This window comes from Arvicanthis niloticus, chromosome X (assembly GCF_011762505.2).
Source record: "Arvicanthis niloticus isolate mArvNil1 chromosome X, mArvNil1.pat.X, whole genome shotgun sequence".
Lineage (NCBI taxonomy): Eukaryota > Metazoa > Chordata > Mammalia > Rodentia > Muridae > Arvicanthis > Arvicanthis niloticus.
In genome coordinates, this window is record NC_047679.1 from 103250884 (window position 1) to 103276233 (window position 25350).

At 36.5% G+C, this 25350-nt stretch overlaps 1 protein-coding gene across 2 annotated transcripts; it reads left to right on the top strand.

The window, feature by feature from the left end:
* Window positions 1–1630: 1630 nt before the first annotated feature.
* Sh2d1a (SH2 domain containing 1A) lies at window positions 1631–24197 on the top strand. 2 transcript variants are annotated; one of them, XM_034485740.2, is made up of 4 exons: window positions 1631–2013; window positions 15843–15906; window positions 21165–21306; window positions 22203–24196. In XM_034485740.2, exons 1-4 carry the CDS (start codon window positions 1877–1879, stop codon window positions 22238–22240), a joined length of 381 nt encoding a protein of 126 aa, XP_034341631.1. In that variant the 5' UTR covers window positions 1631–1876; the 3' UTR covers window positions 22241–24196. The 2 variants fall into 2 exon arrangements, with proteins under 2 accessions (XP_034341631.1, XP_076774534.1); XM_076918419.1 differs by lacking the exon at window positions 1631–2013 and adding an exon at window positions 10509–10650 and having other exon boundaries at window positions 22203–24197.
* The last annotated feature ends 1153 nt before the right edge of the window (window positions 24198–25350 follow it).

Consider the following 25350-nt stretch of genomic DNA (forward strand, 5'->3'; position numbering starts at 1 on the left):
CAAAGTCGGGTTTAGTGCCTGCGTAGCAGCCAAGCAAAGATGTCAGTATTTTTCATCAACACTGCACTGGTGGGCTGGCTCACCTGTCAGTTTACTTGTGAGATGACAATAAGGTACTGGATGTGAGAGTTGTACTATTACCTTATAATTTAACTGTTCTTTTTTGATGCGAGTTTTGTTGTGCTGAAGCCCACTATACCTGGCTGCTTTGACAAGAATGCTATTTTAGCATTCCAGAATACAACAGAAAGAAAAAAATGCATAGGATGCTTGCTCCATCAGATTCAGGTTTCTCTGTTCCTGTGTTTGTAGATGATTTGTTCAGAGTTGTTTGGAGACAAAAAAAAAAGTTAGGTTTTGTTTTTAACTTATGTAACACTATAGGTGGGTTGCTGTCTATATGACTCAGTAAAAGAGGATTTCCCCTTTCTTTCTTTTCATATTTAAAATGCCATCATTGTAATTGATTTCTAAAGTATTAGCTTTTTTTTTTTTAGAAAAAGAGAGTCCTGGTTAGGCTAACCTCTGATGTTTTAACACTGCTGTAGATAGGCATTTATGTATGAGAATAGAAGTTAGAACACATTTATCAACACCTGTATAATGAGGTTAAATGGATTTTATATCCACAGTGATGCTGGCCTAGTCCCATACACCAAAGGGTACATAGAAGTTCACATACAACACCAATGGACAGACCAAACTGGACAGAAAAAGCCCACAAGCCAGCAGCCCTACGAGAAAAACTATAGGCAGCTGAGTAAAACTGGGAGTAGAGGAAGTCATCACCCCTGGGAAGAGCACACTAATTTGTAGTCCAGTACCAAATGGTTAGCCCTGAAGGAGAGCAGGAAGGGGTTCATGGGAGGGTTTCAATTGTGAAAAGGAAAGGGTGAAATGCTGTAATTATATTGTGATTTTAATAATAATAATGCACCAATAAAAGGATTTGCTCTTCTTAAGCACTTCAGCTAGATTCATCTGCAATCTTTTTTTAACAATATTACAATTTTTGTGTGTTACTAAACTGATACTTTTGGATCTTGGACAAATCATTAAGGTAAAAATGTTTGCTTGGGCCAAAGCGTATTCAAGGATTTGGCATATGGCTTCGTAGTGGAAGATCTCGTCTGGGAGGTCCCGGGTTCCAACAACAGCGTTGAAGAAAAGAAAGCTTTTTTTTTTTTTTTTTTTTCAGGAACATCGAGTCCCCAAGTCCATAGTTCAGTAGTACTCGGTGATGCTGCGGAAGCCTCGTAGCCATGTTCTGCTGTGGTTTTGTAGTTTGGCTGCTTTTATGCTTTTATTTTGCCAGTCTGTTTCTGCCCCTCATGATGACAAGTTACCATTTGCCTCTATCTCCAATTCTTTTGTACACTAGTTAAGCCAAGTCATTGCCGATGGCTTCGCAGGTTGCAGGAACTACACAAGAACAGGGAAGCACCATCAAGTTTCTCATCTTCGTGCAAGCTCTGTCTGCATTGCTGACATAGCTCAAGTACTGCAAGTGTTCACCTTTCCAGAGTGCCCCCTCCCCCACCACAAACCCTGTGTTGGAGAGTAGGGGATCAAACCCATGACAAGTTTAAAGCTGTTAAACTGCTGAGCTGGCTTTAATTGAAGTGTGAGAAGAGGTTCTAAGGCAGGTAGACAACATCCTGTTGTTAGGGTTCAATCTCTCTCTCTCTCTCTCTCTCTCTCTCTCTCTCTCTCTCTCTCTCTCTCTCTCTCTCTCTCTCTCTCTCTCTCTCTCTCACTGGCTGCCCTGGTATTCAGGTGGCTGATTGTGCCCAGCAAGCCACTGCAGCACCAACAGCAGCAGCAGCGTCTCCTTTTTACCATCGTTCTTCTGGGCCCGTCGAAGACTTTGCTAGGAATGGATGCAGTGACTGTGTACCACGGCAAAATCAGCAGGGAGACCGGGGAGAAGCTCTTACTCGCTACAGGACTGGATGGAAGTTATCTGCTGCGAGACAGCGAGAGTGTCCCTGGCGTGTACTGCCTGTGTGTTTTGTGAGTACATCTCGTGGTAGGGGCAGGCTGCTAGCATGTGTAGCCTGCCCTTCAGGGGAGGGCTGAGAGGAGTGGCAGGGGGTTACAGCTTTTGGCAGAGGTACCCAGGGAATACAGGCAGCAGGAACTGAGTGCTCTTTCAGCTCTTATGGATGGTCCCAGGGCTCAACCCTGGGCTATAGTGGGCAATACTTGGATTTATGTCCCTCAGTGCAGATTTTATCTACTGCATTTCAGCAGTCTGCTTGTGGCAACTTCGCCAAATACCCTTCAGAATGGGAAAATATAGCCTAGAACTTACCTTTGCTTTGAGAAAGACCCATACTCTGGACTTCGGCTCTGATTGCAAGTAGACAACATGATGGTGGAGCCCTGGGATGTTGGACTATTTGTATTCTGGGCCATGAATTAAGGCAAAGGAAGATCTTTATCATTCTCTACAAATACGACTGAAAATGGTACTCCAAAAGAAAAGCATCTAGCAAATGCTTGGAGAAGTGGCCAATCAAGAAATGGAATCCATTACTTTCAGAATGCAGCACCAGGAAGGGAAGGCTGAGGCAGACAGACGTGTATGAGTTTCAGGCAACTAGCCTGGGTTTTACGGCCAGTTCCATGCCAGCCAGGGCTACCTAGTAGAAGATCTTATTAAACAATAGCAAACAACACCAAAGCAGTATAGCACTAAAGAGGATGTGTATGAAAGAGTAGGGGTGCCTTTCTGGTGCTGCTGAGTTGCCTTGCTTTATAAGAAGGGTAATGAGTTTAAAAACGTGGTGTGTCCCGTAAAAGATAGGACTGACAATGGTTTTAAAGAGCAGAGAAAGAAAACACCATTGTAATGATCCCACTTTGATCTTTGCCTAGACTGTTCTCAGCCTCTTGCTCCATTTTGAACCAGGTGCAGCTGCATCTTGGCTCCCAACCTCCCTGAGCGAATCATAACCTAGTCAGACTCTAAAGCTTCTTATCTCAGAACATCAATCTCTTAGCCCTTGATTTTCAATGGTTTTCATATTCCAAGGGACTATGAAGATTAAAACCTTCATGCTTTAAAAAAGAAAAAGTGAACACTGGAGATATATATATATTCCCCACAAAGTCTCATTCTAGTACAGTAGAATCTACATAAAAGCAAAACAAAACTGCTTGGTAGTGAGTTCTGTACATGATGATACACGGCAAAAAGTTGAAGTACTTTCTGGGCCAGAAAATAAAGATTAAATTGAGGCTTCTGTGAGAAGATTGTCATTGTATATTGATTTTTTTTTTAAATGGCCAAGCCTTATTTTTGGCAGTTTTCAGATCATGCTAAATACATTTATCATAAAGTCTTCAAGGTAAATATATGGAAAAATAATTTTTCAGTGTTGAGGACAGAATCCAGGATTTTATATGTGCCTGAAAAATGCTTTTTTACTAAGCTAGACACCTAGCCATGGGCTTGGATCTTTATGTTCCCAAGTGGAACCCTAAGAAGGGCTAGGAAAGCCAATGACAATCCTTAGGTTTTTTTTTTTTTTTTTCTTGTCAAAAATTGAAGGATGGTGAGTGAAACGGGCTGTGTTGGGCACACTGATAATAGAGGTAGTAGAATGTTCCTTAACCAAAAGGGAAAAACAAAGGTTCACATGAAGCCTATATAGGGGAGAGAGGGCTGGAGACAGTATCCCTCAGACTTATACTTTCCATACCACCTGGTCACCCCTGAAGGTAACTAAGCCTACTCCCCACTCAGGGTTTTCCACCTTCTGTTCAACATTGCATCTCTTGATCATTCTCACAAATGTAAGTGCCCTCTCTGGGTTGCTATCCCATTTCTTTTATTCAAGGAACTTTAAACTTACTAATATTAGCTTGTTTACTTATATATGGGCTCTACCACAAAACTACCTTCATGAAGGAGCAAACATTGTCTCCAGTACCAGGAACACATCCTGGTACCCAATAGGCACTCAGCAAACAATTTGGAATTAGATGAGCTGTTGAGGCATACTGTATTCTTCACTAGGAAGAGTATCTGGTTGACAAGAGAGCAGGGTGGGGGCTCTAGGAAGTCACTCAAATTCTCTGGGGCTTTACCTTACATCCGTGTAAAATAGAAACCTGTTGTTTCCTCTGTTATAAAAGATGGCTGTAAGTGAAATCTTGAAGAGAAGAAACCCTAGTATTTGGGCGTGTAGGCCGGAACCACTTAACGAAATTCTCAGCCTTCTGATTTTCACTGACGGGGATGCTGTATAAATGTAAGGTGTTTGTTTGTTTGTTGTGTTGCTGTCAACTAACTTCTATTTGAAAACCTCTTCCTATGAAAATAGAGAAGTGGAGAAGTTTCCTCCTCCAGTCTTTAGAATGATGCCCTGTTGTGTGGATTTTCAGGGTTATGGCCAGACAACCTGGAGGGAAGAGACAAGAGGAATGCTTTCCTTGCCTTTGATAAGTGCTTCAGGTTTTTTGTTTTGTTTTGAGCTGAGTGTCCCTTTTGATACACACAACCATTTTATTCTCTCTTACTGGCACTACGTGATACGTGCAACATGTTATTTGGAACATAACCTATATTCCTTACTCAAAATAATGATTCATAGGATGTAGGATAGAAAGGAAAAAAATCATGTATGCATGAAAAAAACCTACACTAATGGCTGTTACTCAGTACCATCTTCTTCTACATTTTGTTTATTCCCATTATCCAAGAAGGTTTGCTTAAACTTCAATTTACTCTATTTTTATTGTGTGGTTCAAACAATGCTTAAACTTGTACTTTCAAACCATATGTGCCCGTTTCCCAGATTAAATCTCAGTCACATAGGACCTATTTTCCTGTTAGGTTTTCAAAAACAGAGTGTTTCAAACATTGTCAAAGGCTTCCATTTCAAGGATTACTATCCTTCATTTAAAACAAGAAGCTTTTCTTCCAATTGTTTGCTCTAAATAAAATTAGAATTAAAAGAGTCCATAAAAATAGTCTCTCGTATTTATTTGTGATATAAAGTTTGAAAACATATAGGAATTTAAGAAAAAAAAATCATCTATAATATTATGACTTAAAGACAACTACTATTAAATTTTAAATAAAGTTTCTTTTACACTTTAATAACATGACTATTTTTGAACATGTACATCCTTTCATTACTTTTCTGCAATTTCCATTTAGTATGAAAAAAGCTGACTCATGCAATATTTTCATAAATAAATTCAAGGCATTATCTTATAAGAGCTGAATGTTAGTTCAGCTACGTTGTAAATGAACCACATTTTTCTGGACTAACCTTTTATTTTATTGTTTGTTGACTAATTTTGTTTTTGGAAGATTACGTACATGTACATCAGCTTTTTATTTTGACCACTGAATCATTCAATATTTTTAAATAATAAATTCTACATATAAATGATCACCATAGGTATACTTTCCCTTACCAATGAGTATTCTTGTTGAAAATAATTCTTTTTGAACTTTAACCTCTAATTTTATTTTATTATATTTACACTCTATTTTTTATATTTTAGCTTTCGTTAGTGGCACTAAATGTTTTCTGTGTGGTTGTTGAACTATTTTTCCCCCATTTGTGAACTGGCTATTTGCATACTTTTATCACTTGATAGTTTGCATCTTATTGCTTTACACACACACACACACACACACACACACACACACACACACACACACACGAACACATCTTAATGTGTTGTAGATATCCTTTATCAGTTTGGTGTTTGTTATTTAATACTTTTAGTACTAAAATGCATCACACAGCTTCTTCATGCTTGTTTTTTCCCCTTTGCTTCTCAGCTTAGAAAATCTTTTCTCCTCCCCAGATACATAAAATTTCACTTTGTTTTGTTTTAAATATATGGTTTTATTAATTTATATTCTACTCTTTAATTCCATTTGAATTTTACTTTTATGTGAATAAAAGATCTAATTTGATTTGTTTCCAAGTGGTTTTCAACTGTCCAACATAGTTTACTAAGTAGAATTTCCACTTTTCATTTGTTGGGCCACTTTACCAGAAACTAAAAGAACTAAATAGTTATAATATGGTTTTTGTTTTTTGACTATTTGGTTCAATTGATCTATTCGTACTTATATTAATTGAATTAGTGTGGCATACTTTTCAAACTTACTCAAAATTCATTAGGTATATTAGGTATTCTTGTCTACTGGTTCTTTGTGATGAAATCTAAAATAAGAGGCAGGCGGATTTCTGAGTTCGAGGCCAGCCTGGTCTACAGAGTGAGTTCCAGGACAGCCAGGACTACACAGAGAAACCCTGTCTCAAAAAAACAAAAACAAAAAAAATCTAAAATAATTCTGTTAAATTAGATTAAATTAACTTCAGTAATAAATTAAGGAAAACTATCATCTTTAGAGAATTAACTCTTTTCAACGAGATGGTGTAAGATTTTATTCTCTTCTTTTTTTCTGGGTATACCAAGTTTCTTTTATTGAGGTACATATTATACCCTCAGAAGTTTTCACCTTTCACTGTAAGATAAATAGCCACTTCCCTGTATTGTCTCACAAGTGGAAAACTAATTAAATTATTTTTAAAATAATCTGGGAATATACCATATATCTACAATTAACATCTCTCTGTACATAGCTGACTTTATGCTTCTCTGATGAAAGATGTGGAAGAAGAAATGCATTTATAATTCCTTAGCCTTGAAGACACAGAATGATGCCATTGTCATATATGTCTTTGTATAAAAGAGTCATCTTTCTGTCCTTTTTTGAGGGGCGAAATTTATGATTACATTTCTCCTCTGATAGTGTGGATAGCACCTTCCAGTACTATGGATTAGCTCACATAGATGAAGCTTCCAGGCCTGTATCAGCTTGATTTTTCTGTCTTCTATGCCTCAGGTGTATAGTGTCTTCAGCAATAGGGTTTTACTGTCAAGTTGTGGAGGGTAATCAAGAACATTGGCAGTGGCCTATAATGGTGGTCTATGGGACTTCATTGGCCATCAGTTCAAAAAGTCATAATCCATTCCTGGCACTAGGAATTTTATTTGGTAACATGTGATGTCTAGTGGTTGCCCTGTTATAGAGTAACTCCACTTTAACACTTTTTATATATGTATATATTTATTTATTTTAGGAAACATCTATATTAGTAGGTTTACATATGAAATTTTTGAGAGGGTTTTACTTTTATTTATATTTACTTATATTCTGTCTTCTACTCTGCCTTCCCACTGCCACTCCAATTAACCCTTCCTGTTCTAGTATTCCTTTTTAAATTCCTTATACTTGTTCATTCAATCTCTCTTTCCTTGAAAGCAGCCACCCATGATCCCTGACCTCTATGGGTATTCCAAATGAAACACACATATCTCAAGACTCAAAGCCAACAATCACAAATGGGAGAACACATGTGATATTTGTGGGTTACCTCACTCAGAATAGCTATATCCAGTTCCATCCGTTTACCTGCAAATTTCATAATTTCATTTGTGTTAATAGCTGAATATCATTCCATTGGTAAACATATCACATTTTTGTTATCCATTCATCAGTTGAAGGACATCCAAGCTCGTCCTGTTTCTTAGCTATTGTGAATAAAGCAGCAATAAAAAACAAATGAGCAAATATCTCTGCAGAAGATATGGAGTTCTTTGAGCTAGAAATAAAGTGCCCACCACACAACTGCATTCAAGAAGCAGAAGATATGTAGTACAATAAAATTCCAGCTTAACAGTTGTAATAGCAGGGAACAGGATGGCAAAGGAGAATGTGGCAATTAATTTAAGATTATAAAATTTAACAAGAAATCACACTTTAGTTCTCATCATTTTAGATTCCTCACTTAGTTACCTATGTATTTATGTGTTTATGTGTGCATGGTATGTTTGTGTGTGAGTACACGTATGTTGGTTCTCTCCTTATTCCACGTGGGTCTCAGGCATTGTAGTGTCTCATTGAGTAACCATTGTAGTACACACTGAGATATCTTGTTTGCCTAGATACTTGGTTTTTAAATTCTATCAGGTAAGTTTATTGCTGCCACATCTTCATAATAACCTTGGTCACTAAAATTATTTTTGATTTTCTCGGTGGACTTTATTAATGGTAGAGTGAGCACAAAGGCCATGCTGGTATTAAATTTGTTACACATCAACCACAAAATGGGCAATTCACAGACAAAATATGCTAAAATCTGACACTGGTTACCGATGTAAAATTGAAGCTTCAAGGTTAGTCTGAAGTTGCTATTTAGTTTAAATGTAGAGGAAGTCTGTGTTGATTCATTAGCCACCTCCCATCCCACATATCTTGGGCTCTCCTCAGCTGCTTTCTCTTCAGCTACCTCTTCTGTCCTGTCTTCAGCAGAACGTTCTAGCTCTGTCTTTACAGACTCATCCTTTTGATGGAGACTTATACTTCTGAAATTGCTGTTCATTACCACTAATATAAGAAATGTATCACACAATGAGGATTAAGAAAGAGTCACTATCTTTCTGCAAGACCCTCTGAGCACACAGTGCAAGTTGGCTTCTTTTCTTCTTTTTTAAATAAAACTTGACAAGATGATTTTTATATTTATGCCAGAAGAGGTCATCGGATTCCCATTTCAGATGGTTGTGAGCCACCGTGTGGTTGCTGGGAATTGAATTCAGGACCTCTGGAAGTGGTCTTAACCATTGAGCCATCTCTCTAGCCCCTGTAACTTTGCCTTTTATCTAGTAATTTTACCTTGGTCAAGTTCCTCAAATTTTCTTTTGCCCTGGATTAACAAGTGGTACTGGGAAGAATAGGATCATTACATAGTTTTACCATTAGTCTGTCTGGATATTGAATAACTTTAGATTGTACTGGAAATTCATATCCACTCCAAAAGAACAAAGTTTGGACAACAGAAAATTCAGAAACCTCTTGAGGGGGAACACAGTTCTAATAAGGAAGACTTTATATGTATGGGACAGTCACTATGGATTTTCAAACAAAAAATATATTTGTTTGAAATTTAGTTATAGCAGGTATGGTGACCCCTGCTTACAATCTCAGCACTTGGGAAGTGAGGTATGAGGATCACCATGAGTTTGAAGTCAGTCTGACCTGTACAATGAGTTCCAGGTCAGTCTGAAAAAAGCATCAAAAGTCTCTTAAAATCTGTTTCATAATCGTGTCTTTCAAATGTTATATATATGTGTAAATATTTTGTGTAAATAAATTGTGTAAATGAGACTATGAGAACTAGCTTGCAGCATTTGTAATGTGAACATAGAAGTTACAGTACTTATAGCTTTTCTTTTGAGAAGTCCTTTAATTGGCATCAAGAAAGTTGATGTAGATTTGTTAGTTTGAAAGGAAGTCCTACCCACCATACTGACCCACTGAAAAATAGAAATAAACTGAGTGGCTAGTATAAATCTTGAACACCTTTTAAAAGCATAGGGGGCAGCTTTAGATATTTTGAAATAAAGTCAAATTTTAGAATCAGCAAGAACTAAAACACACTTTCTGGATGGGTTATTTACAAAAATAAATTAACAGCAACAATGTAAACACTCTATTGTCTTAAATTCTAAACGCTGGGCTTATCCACTTCAAAAAGCATCTCAGTGGGAGAAAAAAGTGAAAATTGATTCATTCCTTGATTTGTCTATATTCACAGAGGAAATCAGAAGCATGTAGCAATTTTAAAAAATGGGTTACATGGTTTTTTCTAATTTGCAATTAACAAAGACACAACATTCACAGCTTCTGTAAATTCAGTAGTTTTAGATTTTATTCATAATTGAGATCTTGTAATATTTGTCATTTCTGTGCCTGTATTATTTCATTTAACATAATGTCTGTTCTTCAGGTTCATCCCTGTTGTCAAAAATAAATAACATTTTTGTCAAGTTTGAATGTTATTCAATTATATGTATATTTCAGGTTTTGTTTTCCAATCATTAATAATTAGCACATATTGTTAAAAATGGGTTTATTATACTATTTTATTACATGTAGAATATATTTTGAACATATTTGCCCATAACCCATTTTTTCCTTTTTTCTGGTCTTTTTTCTCAGTTAGTTTATTTCCATGTCTTTGTTTGTCTTAAAATATAGATTGCTCTTATGAGGTGCAGCAGGTATATATCACACTTTCTCCATCCATCATTCACCAGTCTTGTACACTAAGGCTGATTTTTTTACCCTTATTTTATAAATAGTGTTACACTGAACAGGGGAGAGCAGACTCTTCAACATAATGATCTCATTGGGATATACGCCCAGTCATTCTATTGCTGAGTCATGCCACTTTAAATTTCTTTTTTTATTTTGTGAAGAACCGCCTTCCTGTTTTCCATAATCACTCTACTAATTTGCATTCCCACCAACAGTGTACAAGTGTTCTCTTTTTCCACACCCTCACAATACTCACTTTTCATATCTTTAGTAAGAGCCACTTGAGCAGGTGTGGTTTCAATTTGCATTTCTCCAATGATGAATGATGTTGATTTTTTCATACATTTTTTGCCCATTTTGTGTGTATTCTTCTTTGAAAAATCTGTTCAGGTCCTTTGCACATTTTCAATCAATTTGTTTTCTTACTGAGTTTTTTTCAAATCGTCGATATTTTGGATACTAAGCCTTATCAGGTTGATGGGTTGCAAGTGCTTTGTCCCATTCAGCAGGTATGCTTCTAACTCTATTGAACTGTGAAAGATTATTTCGATGTAATTTTTTATTTCTACTTTAATCACATACATTTTTAAGTGCATATCTAGAAACTATTCTCTTATTTTGAGTAATGTTTACTTGTTGGGGGTAGTTAGGTTTATTTTACTTTACAATTAAAAACATATTTTTTTCCTTTTGACTTATTTCCTTGGAGAATATGATGATTATCAAGGTTATTTGGTCAAAGATATGTACATTTTTATGGCTTTTATTAACACTCATTACTTTTTCCTATAACAGTGATTTTCTACAGATGTATACGTGGTTTTTAAAAGCATATTTTGTGCTTAAAAGCATTTGATGCTCTTCCAGAGGATCTGAGTTTGGTTCCTAGCACCCATATCAGATGCCTCCCAAATGCTGTGAGTTTAGGAATGCAATCTGAGTTGTTCTGCTTTAGATTTCTCCCATCCATGGCATACTATTATGGATGTCGTCTATGGAGGATGATTGATTAGTAAGTTATATGACTGAAAGCAGAAGTCACACACTTCTGGGTTATCTGAGAGAAAAGTTCATTGAGAATTCAAGGGCTTGGGGTGGGGAAATTGTTAATATCAGATACCTTAATCATGAGAAAATATATGTGCCATTGACATCAGCTTGTTTGGAGACTGAAGAAGGTAAGAGCTTTTGAAGTGGTACTCAGGTTCCTGCTGCTTAACCGAAAGTGAGATAAGATCACATTCGTTAGGAAACAATTTTCAAAACATACTCATCTAGTTTGACTAAATGAAGTTGAATGATGGTAAAGAAGTATATACATTGTATATTTTGAGATCCATTGCTTTAGAATCTGGAAGACAGCTTGCTTACCACTTTGTTTAAAGTTATTGAGATTTTGTTTTTTGTTTTTTTTTGATATATACACAGGTATATGTGTATATATGTGTTTGTCTAAGTGTTCATAGGTATGTGTACACATGTGTATGGAAGCTGGAGAACAACTTTAGGTGCTAGTCCTCAGGAGTTGTCCATCTTAGCTTTTTGAAATGGGTACTCTCACTTTTCTGGAGCTCACCATCCTTGGTAGGCTGGCTGTCCAGTGAGCCAGTGAGGTTTCTGCCTGCTTCTACCTCTTTAATGTTGGAACTACAAGTGCATAACGTCATGCACATAATGGCTTCAGGGGATTGTACTCAGGTCTTTCTGCCTGCACGAAAACACTTCGCCAACCCAGTTATCAGTTATCCCCCAAGCTCCATTGTTGAGATTTTAAGCACTGTTGTTTTCTATATCATCACCCTTAAAGTTACTGTGAATTATTCACATTAATTGCTTCCCAAAGGGAAAGATAGAACTAAGGGCCCTGCTTCCATCTCCGTTTTTCTGGATAGCTTTAGAAAAGTCCCTTGAAACATGTTTCAAGTTCCCATGGTGAAAAAAATCAAAGCGCTTGTCTTGTTCCCTGTTGAGTACTTACTGAAATTAGTGTGCTTTAAGGTACCTTCAATGATTTAAAAATAAGACCTTACCAGTAAAATCATTTATTCAACATATGACATATTACATATAAGCACATAGTAAGTAATTTTATATGTGATTCAAATACTTTGGTAAATCTATGTTACAAAAATAAAACATTTGTTTTGTGATCACAGGGACATTTAAATTGGCCTTTTTGTTCAATTTCCCAAGTCAAATGAACCCGATTAGAGTGTTTTAAATGTCTTTTGTAGTTCGTTAGGTAATTAGTGCTGATGGGTATTGATTAAAGGCATAACAATTTAATTCAAATATTTAAAGGCTTTTTAATTCTAAAGGGACTTAATGCCAGTGTGAGCAATGAACTAAGCATAGCCTTCTCTTTGTAAGATTTTAGTACCATCTATTCTTTTAAGTTTAAACACAGTGATTTAAACAGACTTTAGTATATTTCCTAACCAAGGATACCTACTGATCCAATCCTGTGCCTAAAAACAACAGAAAATATATTAAATGAGACTATGATAATTTATTTATATTCAAAATCAAATTTTGTTTGAAAATTCAGCATAAAGGTCACCTTACTTTTCTATTAGGAATATATTTATTAAGAAAATTATGAGAGGTTGGAGAGATGGCTCAGTGGTTAAGAGTATTGACTGCTCTTCCAGAGGTCCTGAGTTCGATTCCCAGCACCCACATGGTGGCTCACAACTGTCTGTAATTCCAGTTTCAGGGGAGCCAATACTCTCTTCTGGCCTCTATGGGCACTGCACACACATAATTCAGACATAAATGCAGGCACAAAGATCAAACACATAAAATAAAAATAAAATAAATCTTTATAGAAAGGAAAGTAATGAAAAAAATGTACAGTACACTGATCACCAGGGAAATGAAACTTAAAATCACAAGATTATTCCATTACTCCACTAAAAATAAATGAGTGAAGAACAAATAAAAAAATAAAAGCTATTACCAAAGAATGTAAAGATAGCAAGAACTTATGAGGACCAGGGAAAGGGGAAACATTACACACTATAAAAATGTAAGTATGGCAATCATTTGGAAATATGGAATATTCCATATTCAATATGGAAAACAACATAGAAGAACCTCAAACAAACCAGAACTACCACATTATTCAGTTATCTACTCCTGAGTATGCATCCAAAGAAAATGAAACCAGTATGTCGGAGAGATATTTGAACTCTCTGATTCATTGAAACAGTACTTACAAAAGCCAAGAGATGGAAATAGCACGTGGATCCATCAATTGAGGAGTGAGCACATGTAGGTAAAAATGGCTGGGGAACCGCAGGGTTCGCACCATTGCTGTGTGTAGTTGGCTGGGAATGCCCTGGGTTCCTCCAGCTGGAAGTTAGGCCCGGCTTCTCACTAAAGGCCTTTCTACGGCTCCTCAAGGCGCGGCCCCAACACACAAGGAAGTCCATGGGTTTTTATAGGCTTTAATGTCATGGCAGATGTAGATGGATCTGGATGCACACCCCCAAAACCCAGGGCAGACCTGAGTTAAATAGGGAAAGAGAGACGGGGGAGGGGTTGGGGAGGAATGCTTATTTGGCTCCACCCTCTGGCCTTCAGGTACCTCATTAGTATGTAAATCTCTATAGGGCCTGAGGCCTGTTTATCATACCCTCCACCTGTGTATGTGACTGAAGGGTGAAAGTTGAATGGAGATTAGACCTGGTGTCAGGCCGGACAAGCACAGAAAAGGGAGACATAAACAGAATGGAAGTCTGTTCAACCACAGAGAGAATGAAATTCTGTCATTTGCAAAAATGTAGCTATAACTAGAAGTCATTATGTTAAATGAAATAAGGCAGACACAGAAAGTCATGTACCACATGTTTTTATTCATATGTGGAATATAAGAAAATCGTTCCCATGGAGATTGAGAATAGTGTGGTGGTTGTCTGTGGCTGGGGAAACTAGGAGAGGGTAGCATAGGGAATTACTGAGCAGTGGCCACCACGTGTTCTGCTTTGTTTTCTGTTGTGATTAAACACAGTGACTTAAAGCAACTTGGGGAGGAAAGGGTAATTTCATCTTTCAGCTTAAAGTTAAAGGCTTAAAGGCAGAGAGTGGTAGGAAGCAAAGCAGAAACTGTGACAGAATGCTGCTCACTGGCTTGTTCCCCATGGCTTGCTCAGTTTGCTTTTTAAATATAATCCATACATGAGAAGCAGCACCCACCGTGGGCAGGCTTTTCTACATCAATCATTAATCAAGAAAATGCCCACACAGATCTGTCTACAGGCCAGTGTGATAGAGTCATTTTCATGATTGAGGTTTCCTCGTCTCAAACGACTAGCTGGTATCAAGTTGAGAAAAAACTAACCAGCACAGTGACGTAGGAACAAAAATGTCTGATTTGCTTATGCACAGCCAGATGATGATAGATAATAATAATGGGTTGTATATAAACAAACAAACAAACAAACACAAAACTACAGCTGCAACACTTGGGAGAACTGGCCCCACATTTAGCCTGGGCAGACAGCACAGTAGAGATGGACCTGGTAGTGGGGCATAGGTGAGCCAATTCTGAAGGCATGAAAGCAGGAAAACTGACTGTGTCCCTTGCCTGGGCAAGGCAGGAGGGCTAGTCCTGGTGGCATAGCACGGGACTGCTGGTGGGTTGACCTATGTAGATTCCACTCAGGTCCAGATCCAGGTTCAGGATTATGGGCAAGCATTGACACACCTGAATGCAGATCCCTCTTTTATAACATATTTTCACATATTTTTTTTGTGTGTTTTGCCTGCATGTATGTATGAGCACCATGCACTTGCTTGGTGCTCATGGTGGTTACAAAAAGAGTATCAGGTACCCTGAAACTGGAGTCACAGATGGTTGTGAACTACTGTGTGGGTGTTGGGAATTGAAGCTGGGTCGTTTGCTAGAGTAATAAGTGCTTTTTCAGCCATCTCTCTAGCCCCAGAATAACCATCATCCTATTCTGTATTTCTTTGAGGTTAACACTTTAGCAGCTTCATGTAATGGAAAATAGATGCTTTTTGGGTTTTTTGTTTTGTTTGTTCCTGAATTATTTAACATCCTGTCCTCCAGTTTTATTTATCTTGTTGCAAATAGCAGAATTTGATTATTTCAAAGGCTGGATAGCATTCTGTGCTAGAGTACTCCTTTTTAAAATTCAATTACTATTACTTCTATACTGCAATGTTATACAATGGTATAGTAATAGTATATTACTATTTATTATAATAGTAATATAAGAATAGTTATATTTCATAGCATGAAATACTTTATCATAGCATGATATACTTACTTTAATAATTAATACTATCATTATTATTATTAATTTAATTGGGTCTTATTTCAGTCAACCACTTTTAGCTTAAGACTCTGTATACTTAAAAAACAGTAAGAGTATGGTTTGTTAAAGGTGTTTTATAATTTATGATTTTTGTCAGTGATAGCAGGTCTATAGCTTCTTTTTGTCTAGTTTCTATACTAGACAAACACTCAGGTATATTAATCCACACTAAGTTAAAGAAAAAGATCACTGGAAACTGTAATTGGGCTGAAATAAAATGTAAGCAAATGAAATCCAATGGCTAGCTGACCATGTACATCCAGTACATATAACATTTTATAAGATAAAAATAAGATCAAGTTTAGAGCATTGATTGTTCTTTTGGAAACTATTAGTAATGGAAACGTACTCTTTTACAGGTATCAAGGTTACATCTATACATATCGAGTGTCCCAGACAGAAACAGGTTCTTGGAGTGCTGAGGTACAGCTCTTTTATTTACTTTTGCTTCTCTGGGTATCAGAAAAGTGCTTGAAATCTAGGTTGGTTTAAAAAAGAGAAGTCATACCATACACTACCAAAATACTAATCATATTTAAATCACTGATGCTCAGTTCTACAGTCATTGATGGCTCATTTAGAAGTCTTTAGAAAATTTTAGTTCCAGACCTATTTAGCCACCACATCATGTGTAACTTACAGTGCCTTTACAAAGTTTTATAAAGCATATAATAATAATAAAAACCTAAAAAAATTAATAAAAGAAAGCATATACTAAATGATACTGATGTACAGATTGGTTCTGTTGTGGATAAATCAAACAAACTGGACTTTCTATTTCCTACAAGTCATTAGTAACCTTTATGAGATCTAATAGGGAAATATACTACAGCATGAAATCCTGGGCCATGTCAAATGCATCCAGACTCCATGTGTAGTTCTTCATATAGTCACTTTTGTCGGAAGCAATTTGTAAAATGGGTCTACCAACATTTATTAAGAGGACTCATTTCAAGGAGTAGAGGGGGTAATACAACTAAAGAAGCTCTTAGCTGTAGAGTCTGACATACAGTGAGCATCCAAAAATGTGAACTACTGAAAACATCTCAACAATATGATTGTGTATCATCTAGTACTAAGTTACCAGGCACAAGAGTTTGGACAGAGGCATTTCCAAGCATCCAGGCAGCTGATGCTCTGGGTGTGTAGGCAAGATTTTCAAAAGAGCCATAAAGAGAGTGTGGATAGTTGAAATAGAGATGAGGGGAAATTATAGTTTTTATTTAATAAAATTATTCTTTGAGAATTTCAAACATATATACACAATGAATTCCTAACTGCTATTGTAGTGGTTTAAAAAGATGTTTTTAAGAATCACAGTTCTCTTCTATCTTGGGACTCACTGGGAAGGGGGTTGCAGAAAGAGAGGAGGAGGTGAGTGGGTTTACTTTTGGGTACCTATCTTGACTTCAATGACTAAGATCCTTTTAGTTTTCCTTATGAACCAGGACTTTGAATAACATTTATTCAGAATGAAGGTTTCTTATGGCTTTGAAATATTTTTACAGTACTGTGTCAGTCCAAGAAATTATTGAAATCTTTCTACAGAGCAGGGTGCTATAGAACAGCCCATCTTACAAATCAATTCATTATTCCACAGCTGTGGTTTTCACACTTTAGACGTTAGTTGGTTTCTAACCTTATTAATAGTACATCAGTACATCCTGATAGTGGAAATGCTTCACAGTGATCTTTTGAAAACATAGATGTTAATATCAATGTCTATTAATAACTTAATAAATCTGTGCATTTAAAGAATAATAAAGTCTAAAAAGACCAAAAGTTTAAAAAATGTTTTACAAATTTGTCACTAAAAAGTAAAGTATAAATTACAAACATTTGAATTGCCAAAATGTTAGAATATATTCAAGTACACTGTTATCTTATTAATTGGTTAATTTTATATTTTAAGTTTTACCTTTAACTTTCAGGTTTTTAAACATAGGATTAGGGATGAAACCCAGGGTCTCATGCATTTTAGGCAATTGCTATACCATTGAGTAATATTTCCCAATAATTTTGTTCTTTATTGCCATATATTCACTGTACATAATAATGCATTTCATAAGAAAAGTTTATAACATCCTCTGATCATGTTCCTTCATAAGATACTGTATCCTTTTCTGGCCATGTTGTTACTTTGTGTCAGGATAATTAATACAATGTTACTTTGTGTTAGGATAATTAATACAATGATACTATCCAAGGAAAAATCGGCATCAATTCTAATGAAAGCTATACTTCTTAAACAAATCTATCGCTTCAAATAAATAAGCAATTTGATTTATCATAGAGAATAGTTATGTATAGCTAATATATATAAATTTGTATATAGGTTGGCTATATGATGGCTATCTTTTTCCCTTTAAGAAATATCCTTCAGATGAGCAATAGAAAATTTTAATGGAGAGACTTTGATTTTTTTGACTTAAAAATTAGATCTTTGAGAATTTTGTGCAAAATGCTTTGATAATATTTACCATTGTCCTCCAACTCCTCCCAGATCCATCTTTCCTTCTCTATTCACCCACCTTTGTATACTCCTGTTTTTTAAAAATCTGTTAATGTAATTTGTGCTACCCAAATATTCTTGGATGTGTGGCCTTCCATTGAAGCATGATTTACTTACCAGGGGCTCTTTAACTGGCTTGTCTCCAGGTAGCTATTAATTGCTAATAGTTTCTTGGCTAGAGGTGGGACTCTGTGCATCCTTCCTCTCTCCATGCTGGGATTTGGTCCAGCTCAGGTTTGCACAGGTCTTAGGTATGCTGTTATAACCACTGTGAATTCAAATATGAAGCAGTTCTGCTGTGTCTAGAAGAAACTGTTTCCTTGGAGTCATTCACCACCTTTGGCCCTTACACTCTTTTCATCCCTCTTTCTCAATGATGCCTAAGCCTTGGGAGGAAGGGATGGGATATGGATTCTTAGACAAGTTTTAAATTTGTTTTCTCCCATTTCACATATAATATAATATAATATAATATATATGTATATATATGTATATATAATCATTTTAAGAGGGAGAGGTGGTCTTATTGAGCATAAATATCTTTTATGTTGTCTGATTGGACCCTCATTATTTAATAATATTGTAATTATTTGTACCACGAGTGCAGACAATTGGCATGGATTATCCCCAAATGTGAAAGAGGTAAAAACCCTTTTTGTTTTATCAAATGTGTACTACATTTTTTTCTGTCTACAGCATTTGCCTTCTTGTTAAGATGAATATTAAACTAGTGAATATTCTCAGAACTTATGCTACCTGACTGGAAGAAATTTATGCAGAATACATTGAAGACCAGCTGTGATTCAAAACATTTCTGTGGATAGCTAAGAGGTGGCAGTATGAGAAATACACAAATTTGAACAAGAAGTGAATTCACTGATAGGATAGTGTTGTCAGTAGTAACTTTTTTGTGTGCGATAAATGTCTTTCCAAAATTTGCTAAGTGGTACTATACTACATTTAGAAAAAAACCATTTTAGTTTGCCACACTGTAAGACAAAGTCATGTCAGTAGTTTTCTATCTTCTGTGCATATAGCATTTGAAAGCTTATTAAGCCTAAGATTGAGATTACAACGAACCTTGAATTTATGAATTATACAAGACAAATATGCATGCCTTTTATTTTAGGTAGAACATTGCTGATGAGATTAATCCAGTCCTTGGAGACTAAACTTATGATGAATTGTTGATTATCATTTATTAATGCATATGTTGTCAGCAGTGCATTGTCAAAATCGTACTGTTCTCTCCCTGCCAATTTCTGTGCCTTTGGGCCTTTCTGCATAGTTGGTCATCAGGAGATCCTTAGCTAGTAAGCAAATTACTTACTGGCCTAAGCCAAGCATCATAAATTGGCTTAGTCATTTGCTGAAGAAACATTGCATCTCAAGTTTAAATTGTTTCTGTATGTCCAGTGCTATTAGTCTTCTCTGTCAGCACGGATAATCAAGTGTTAACTATTAGTCCCTGAAGAAATGATGCCTTTGTTAAAAAATGCTTTTATAAACCACAAAAATTTAGTCTAAATGAAGTGTGGTTTTGAAATGGTTCCACTCTTGGTAAATATGTACATTTTTCCTCTGGCTGGTGACCTTAGCTTCACTAGAAACTTCTTGGTCTATTCCTAGTCTGAAAGGAATGCAGAGACAATTCTGCTGCTTCTGATCATCTATGTGATTGCACACTCGCTTATTAATTTATGTAAGATGATTTGTTTACATGTTTGTGCCTGTGGAATGAAAACAATAGAAAGAATATATATATATATATATATATATATATATATATATATATACCAATCTGAGAGGCAATAATGAAGGCAAGAGATTGGAAACTGGAAAGATTGAGAAATGCCCTAAGAAAGACCTAAGGAAGTATTTTGTACCCATTGCATGCCTTTGTAGTTTGCAGAGTCTACCTTGGAGCAAAAGAGCTATTCACAAGCATGGCCTCTGCAAGAATGGCCATGTTATTTTTAGATGAGGCCTCAACAGAGACTATTTTCTATTTGTTGAGGGTGTAGAGGTGGGCAGTAATTTACAGCGAACAAGAACATCTACAGGGTTTGTACTGGAAAAGTCCTTGCTCCAAAGTAGGCAATGACTGAGACTAGCCTTGGATAGTCTGTTATCTCTAGCTTATGGTCTAGTTGACAGAAGTCTGTATGCCACGCTTCATGTTTTCTCATTAAATGCTAAAAAACCAAGCAGTTCCCACCTCAAAAACCTTCCAGATGGAATATCTGAAAAACAACTTTCTAAAAAATATAATAGAAAAAAGACCAAGAGTAGTCATTGTTCAGTTGCTCATAGCAATACTATTTTATTTTATGTAAAATGACAGTTTGGAGCTGGTGTCTAAAGCTTGGCTCAAAAGCTTTGTGAGGAGTGTTGATTTTGGGCAGTGTCTTTGTGAGAGCACAGATGTCAGGGAAAGAATATACCCCTGGCAGCCACCTGCAAATGTGATCTCTTTAAAAACTAACAAATATATAAATAAAGGTGACTTTCTATAGCCTTTCATTTTCATGTCATAGAGGAAACCTTGTCATGGCTTAGCTCTGACTTTGAGAACAGTTGAGGAAAAGAACACAAAATTTACACGAAGGATGAGTTAGTATGGCTTATGATGTAGAAACGTATAAGTGATAGCCAGTCATGCATTTACATGTATCATAACGGCCAGTTTTTAATTTTCTGTGTATTTTATATTGTAAAACGATGATAGGCGATAGGTTGTTAGTTGTTGTTTTGGTTGCTCGGGCTTTTTATTAATGACCTGTAGGATCTGTGCTTTTTTTTTTTTTTAATGTTTAACTGCATCCCCTCTGTTACTGAATTCATTGTGGGTAATGGCCTGTACACCCTTAGAGGTTCGGGATGTATGATGGGTACCAGTCAGGAAGGGCAGGGCTGTGAGCAAGAGCTTGTACGAACTAATACTACCCTTGGGAGAGCTGAAATGACAGCTCATTAGCTCCTCTTGCAGGGAAATGCAGCCAAGCAAAGTAAGCTCTTCTGGATGTTGTTTTGCTTTCTTCCTCATGTTTTCAAATATTTGAGCAAGTTGCACAAATGTTACCTCTCAGCATCCTTCTCACATCTTAGAAGTCTTTTTTTAAAGCATTGGGAGACAAATAAATAATGGTTTTGGTCTTTTATTTTCCAGACAGCACCCGGGGTACATAAAAGATTTTTCCGGAAAGTAAAAAATCTCATTTCAGCGTTTCAGAAACCAGATCAAGGCATTGTCACACCTCTGCAGTATCCGGTTGAAAAGTCCTCAGCTAGGAGTTCACAAAGTACCACAGGTGTGCCTAGCTGCCCAGTTTTGAAAGTGGTGTGGAGTTTCGGGTTGGGGGTGTGTGGGTCAACCTATTCATAACCACATCATAAACAGGAAGACTCATAAGAAAAATGCAACAGGAAGGTAGCTGGAGCCAGCCAATTAGGTGAGAGGTAATGACACAAAGGAACCATAAGATGCTCTAACACACTTTTCATAAAACTGTAGAACTATAGGAAGTATGATTCCAAGATATTTTAATCTCTTTATTTCTTGCTTATTGTCTCTATTCCCCTTTGTAGACAGTAAATACCATTTTACTTCAATAACTCATGCATGTACTAGCTTGTGCTAGCTTAGTTCCTGTGATTCTGACTTCTGAACTGATGATGTTTGAATGAATGAATAAAATTTTTACTGTAGCAAAGGAATTCAAATTAGCAAACTTGGCTGTTTTCCTAGCATGCATGACCCTCTTGAGCAAAGCTATTTTTAGTGAGTGTACTGAGCTCAGGAGTGAACACACCAGCCAACTGATGTCACTGTTGTTCTTTTATGAAAAAGGGTTAGTATTTTGTTTTGAGTGGGAAGATGTGCCATGATTGATGCAGTGTAATATTTATGATAAAATGAGTTTTTATAATTTTGAGGACAGGGAACCAGGCTCAGGCATAAGTTGATAATTAGACTCAAATGTGAATTAAATTAACGAATAAAAGCCTTTGAAATAAAAATGTAACTAGAACTCTAATTTTGAATGCAGCTAACTTTCCTTCTTGTCCAGTATTCTATTCTTATGGCTGGATTTTAAACAATAGCTGCTTGAGGCATAGCATTAGTTTTAATATTACAAATTTGAGTTAAACTATTATTTTAATACTGAATGACTTTGTCCTGATGTTTGCTATTCTTTTTCTTTAGGGAGAAGAGATTCTGATATCTGCCTGAAAGCTCCATGAAGAAGAGTAACTCACTCTGTACTTTATTTTCAATAATTTAAGTATGTGCCAAGTCTTGTATATTGTAGATAATACAGTTCAGCGAGCTGCAAATGCCTTTTAAACACGACTCTAGTCCTGTAATAGCATCTCGCCTGATGTCAAAGCTGCAAGTGGACGTGGTAGATAACAAGTGCTTTAAAGTGCGGATTGGAAAACCAAATCCCTTAGGGTATTTTTAGTTGCCATATTTACAAATGAGAAACAATTTAAAAGCACAATGAAGACTTTACAGAAGATTAATGGCGATTCTCGCCAAATGTAAATAAAATAATCTCTTTTTTTTTGTCAAAAGAGTCATTTTTGTGACTTATTTCATAGCTATTGATTTGCAAGCGTCTTGCTTGACTTCATGGTAGCAAGGTGGTTGGTGTGTAGATATAATAGCTGTGGTGCCCGAGGCTTCTTTTGGGATTTATGAAGGTGTGTGCTAAAAGAAGTACTAGATAAAGAGAAAAGACCATTTGTTTAAATTTGAAATCGACCTTTTTGCCTAGAGTTCTTCTGCTAATACAGTTAAATCTTTGGACTAGTGGAGCATGGTAGGGCAATGCTCTTCATTCCAGCACTTGAGAGGCGGAAGCTGGGTGATCAGGAGTTTAATATCATTTGGCTACAGGACACCCTTCTTCAAAAACGAAATAAGCCCTCAGACCAAACTGTAATTTACAAGCCTATGTTTTCAAATAGGTTCTAAATGCTTATTGTACTTGATGCTACAGCTTTTGAAATTATGTTAAGAGATTTGACGAAATGATGCAATGAATTTCTCTTTTCACATATCTGTGCCCTAGTTGTTTCGACTGCAAGCAGAAATGGATTTGGAAGGGAACTCATGTGGCTGCATCTCCTGATCAGCTGATTTGTAATTAGGCAACCCCACAAAGGCTTGTGGTTTCATTAATTTTCAGCAATTCTGAGTCATGGAAGCCTAAGAGTTGGATTGTAGGCAGTGTTGTCTTCTCACATTTATATTTCCGTGGCGTTTGTGATTGATAGTATGCCAAGTTGCTTCAGGGCTCACAGAATTCATTCACTCAAAGAACATAATAGGGCACTGGGGGCAGAGAAGTAGAAACACCTGTTTCATGCCTTCAGGCAGTGCACTGTCCTTTTGGCCAGGAAAACAGTAAGGGTAAAAACAATAAAAAGAAAATTTTAGAGACAACAATGACTATAAAAGTTGATTCACATGTAAGTGAAGTTCCCAATATGTAGGTACATTTGAATTTCGAGGCAGGATGAATCAGCATCAATACTCTGATCCAAAATACATAGGAAAAGTAATACATTAGAACTCTGAGCGTTCCTCAAATGTTGTAAGCTTGGTTAAGAATGCATGAATTGCTGAGAGACAGGGCTAATCTTGCATCCTGAACATTTGACATGGATGCTTTGAGTGTGCAAAGATGGAGTATGGTGACAAGTACTCACTGGGGGCAGCTTGCTATTTATTGAAATAACAGCATCATTAACTTGCAAGGAAGTTAAGTAGTTTACTTTTAAGATAAAACAGAATACATATGTTTAAATACTTTATTTAAAAATAGGATGTCATGGAGTCCTGACTGATTTCCAGCTTGCAGTTCAGCTGGGGATGACCTTCACGTTCGGATCCTTCTGTTTTCGCCTCCTGAATGCTTATATTATAGGCATGTGTCACCATACCTGAGTTGTACGGCACCATGGCTTTAAGCTAGGGAGAAGCACTCTACCAACCAAATGACATACTCAGCCCCTAAAAATATGTTTAAAATGATTTAGTTTGAATTTAGTTTTCAATGTGTGTTTTTAACTCACTGAGATCTGTTCACTCTGGAATAACTAAATATATGAGTGATATTTAAGTGTTGTTTTATAAGAGTCTGTTTTGAAAATGCTTTCTGAAACCATTAGTGGCCTTCACCTTTTAATAAAGTATTTGAAAATTTGATTTATAGAGTTTGTTTTTAAATATTCATTTCAAATACAGAGATAGTCTCATATATGTAATGAGTTCCAGGTCAGGCAGCTCTACATGGAGAGACCCTTTTCTGTCTCAAAACAAACAAACAAACAAATAAGATAAATAAAATACAGAGACAGTTGCTGTTAATAAATTAAAGCACCGAAGAAGATTATCTTACTTTATTGGAATAAATCCCTGGGAAAGTTAAGAACTTTTCTGATTTTACTAGGTCAAACTTTCCAGTCCATGTGTCTCCATCCATCTCCTCTAGTTGGATTTAACTCATCAAGTTGATTCCATTTCTTTACTTTTCTAACACCAGTACCTTTATTTCCCAGTATGTAATGGGGTGCATTTTTACAGAAAGGTCATATCCTTGTTACATCTACAGTACTGTGGTAGCCAGATGTATATACCTTTAAGAAGCCAACTCAAGGTAAAAAAAAAAAAAAGAAAAGAAAAGAAAAGAAAAGAAAAGAAAAGAAGAAGCACATGCTGAATTAAAATGAGGATATGAGTACTCTTAGATATGGCTGAGGAGAAGTTTTTTTTTTCTTTTTTCTTTTTTTCTTTCTTTCTTTTTCTTTTTTAAAGATATGAGCCGCAGTACAGCCAGAGGCATCTGGGAGGGCTCAGGCTGAACAAGGTGATGAGAGGAGAGAAAGGGTCAGGGGAGCAAGAGAGGAAGAAGAGAGAGGACAGAGCCAAGAGGTCAAAAAGGCCAAGATCAAGCCAGCTAGGAGCCAAAAGACCAAGAGAGGACTGGGAGAGCATGGCCAAAATGGCTGAGGTTATATAGAAAAGTGAAGCTGAGAGAAGGGAAGCCCAACCCCTGGGCTGGAGAGGTTTATGGTGGGGGTGGGATGAGAAGTGTTTGGAGGAGCCACTGGTACTGAGTGAGACTTGTCCCGGGGTTCTTTGCGACGTGCCACAGGTATGTCCAAGAATATATCTCTTTTTAAAAAGTGTGTCAGCAAGCTCACAATACATATGACAGCTTATCAAATATTTGTCCCTTTCTTCAGAAATTTGTTCTTAAAAGCATAAGGTCAGTAGGAAGACAAGCTTAGGTAATTGTCTGGCTGTGACAGGCAAGGAGCCTTGTTTCAGTTTCCAAGTAGAA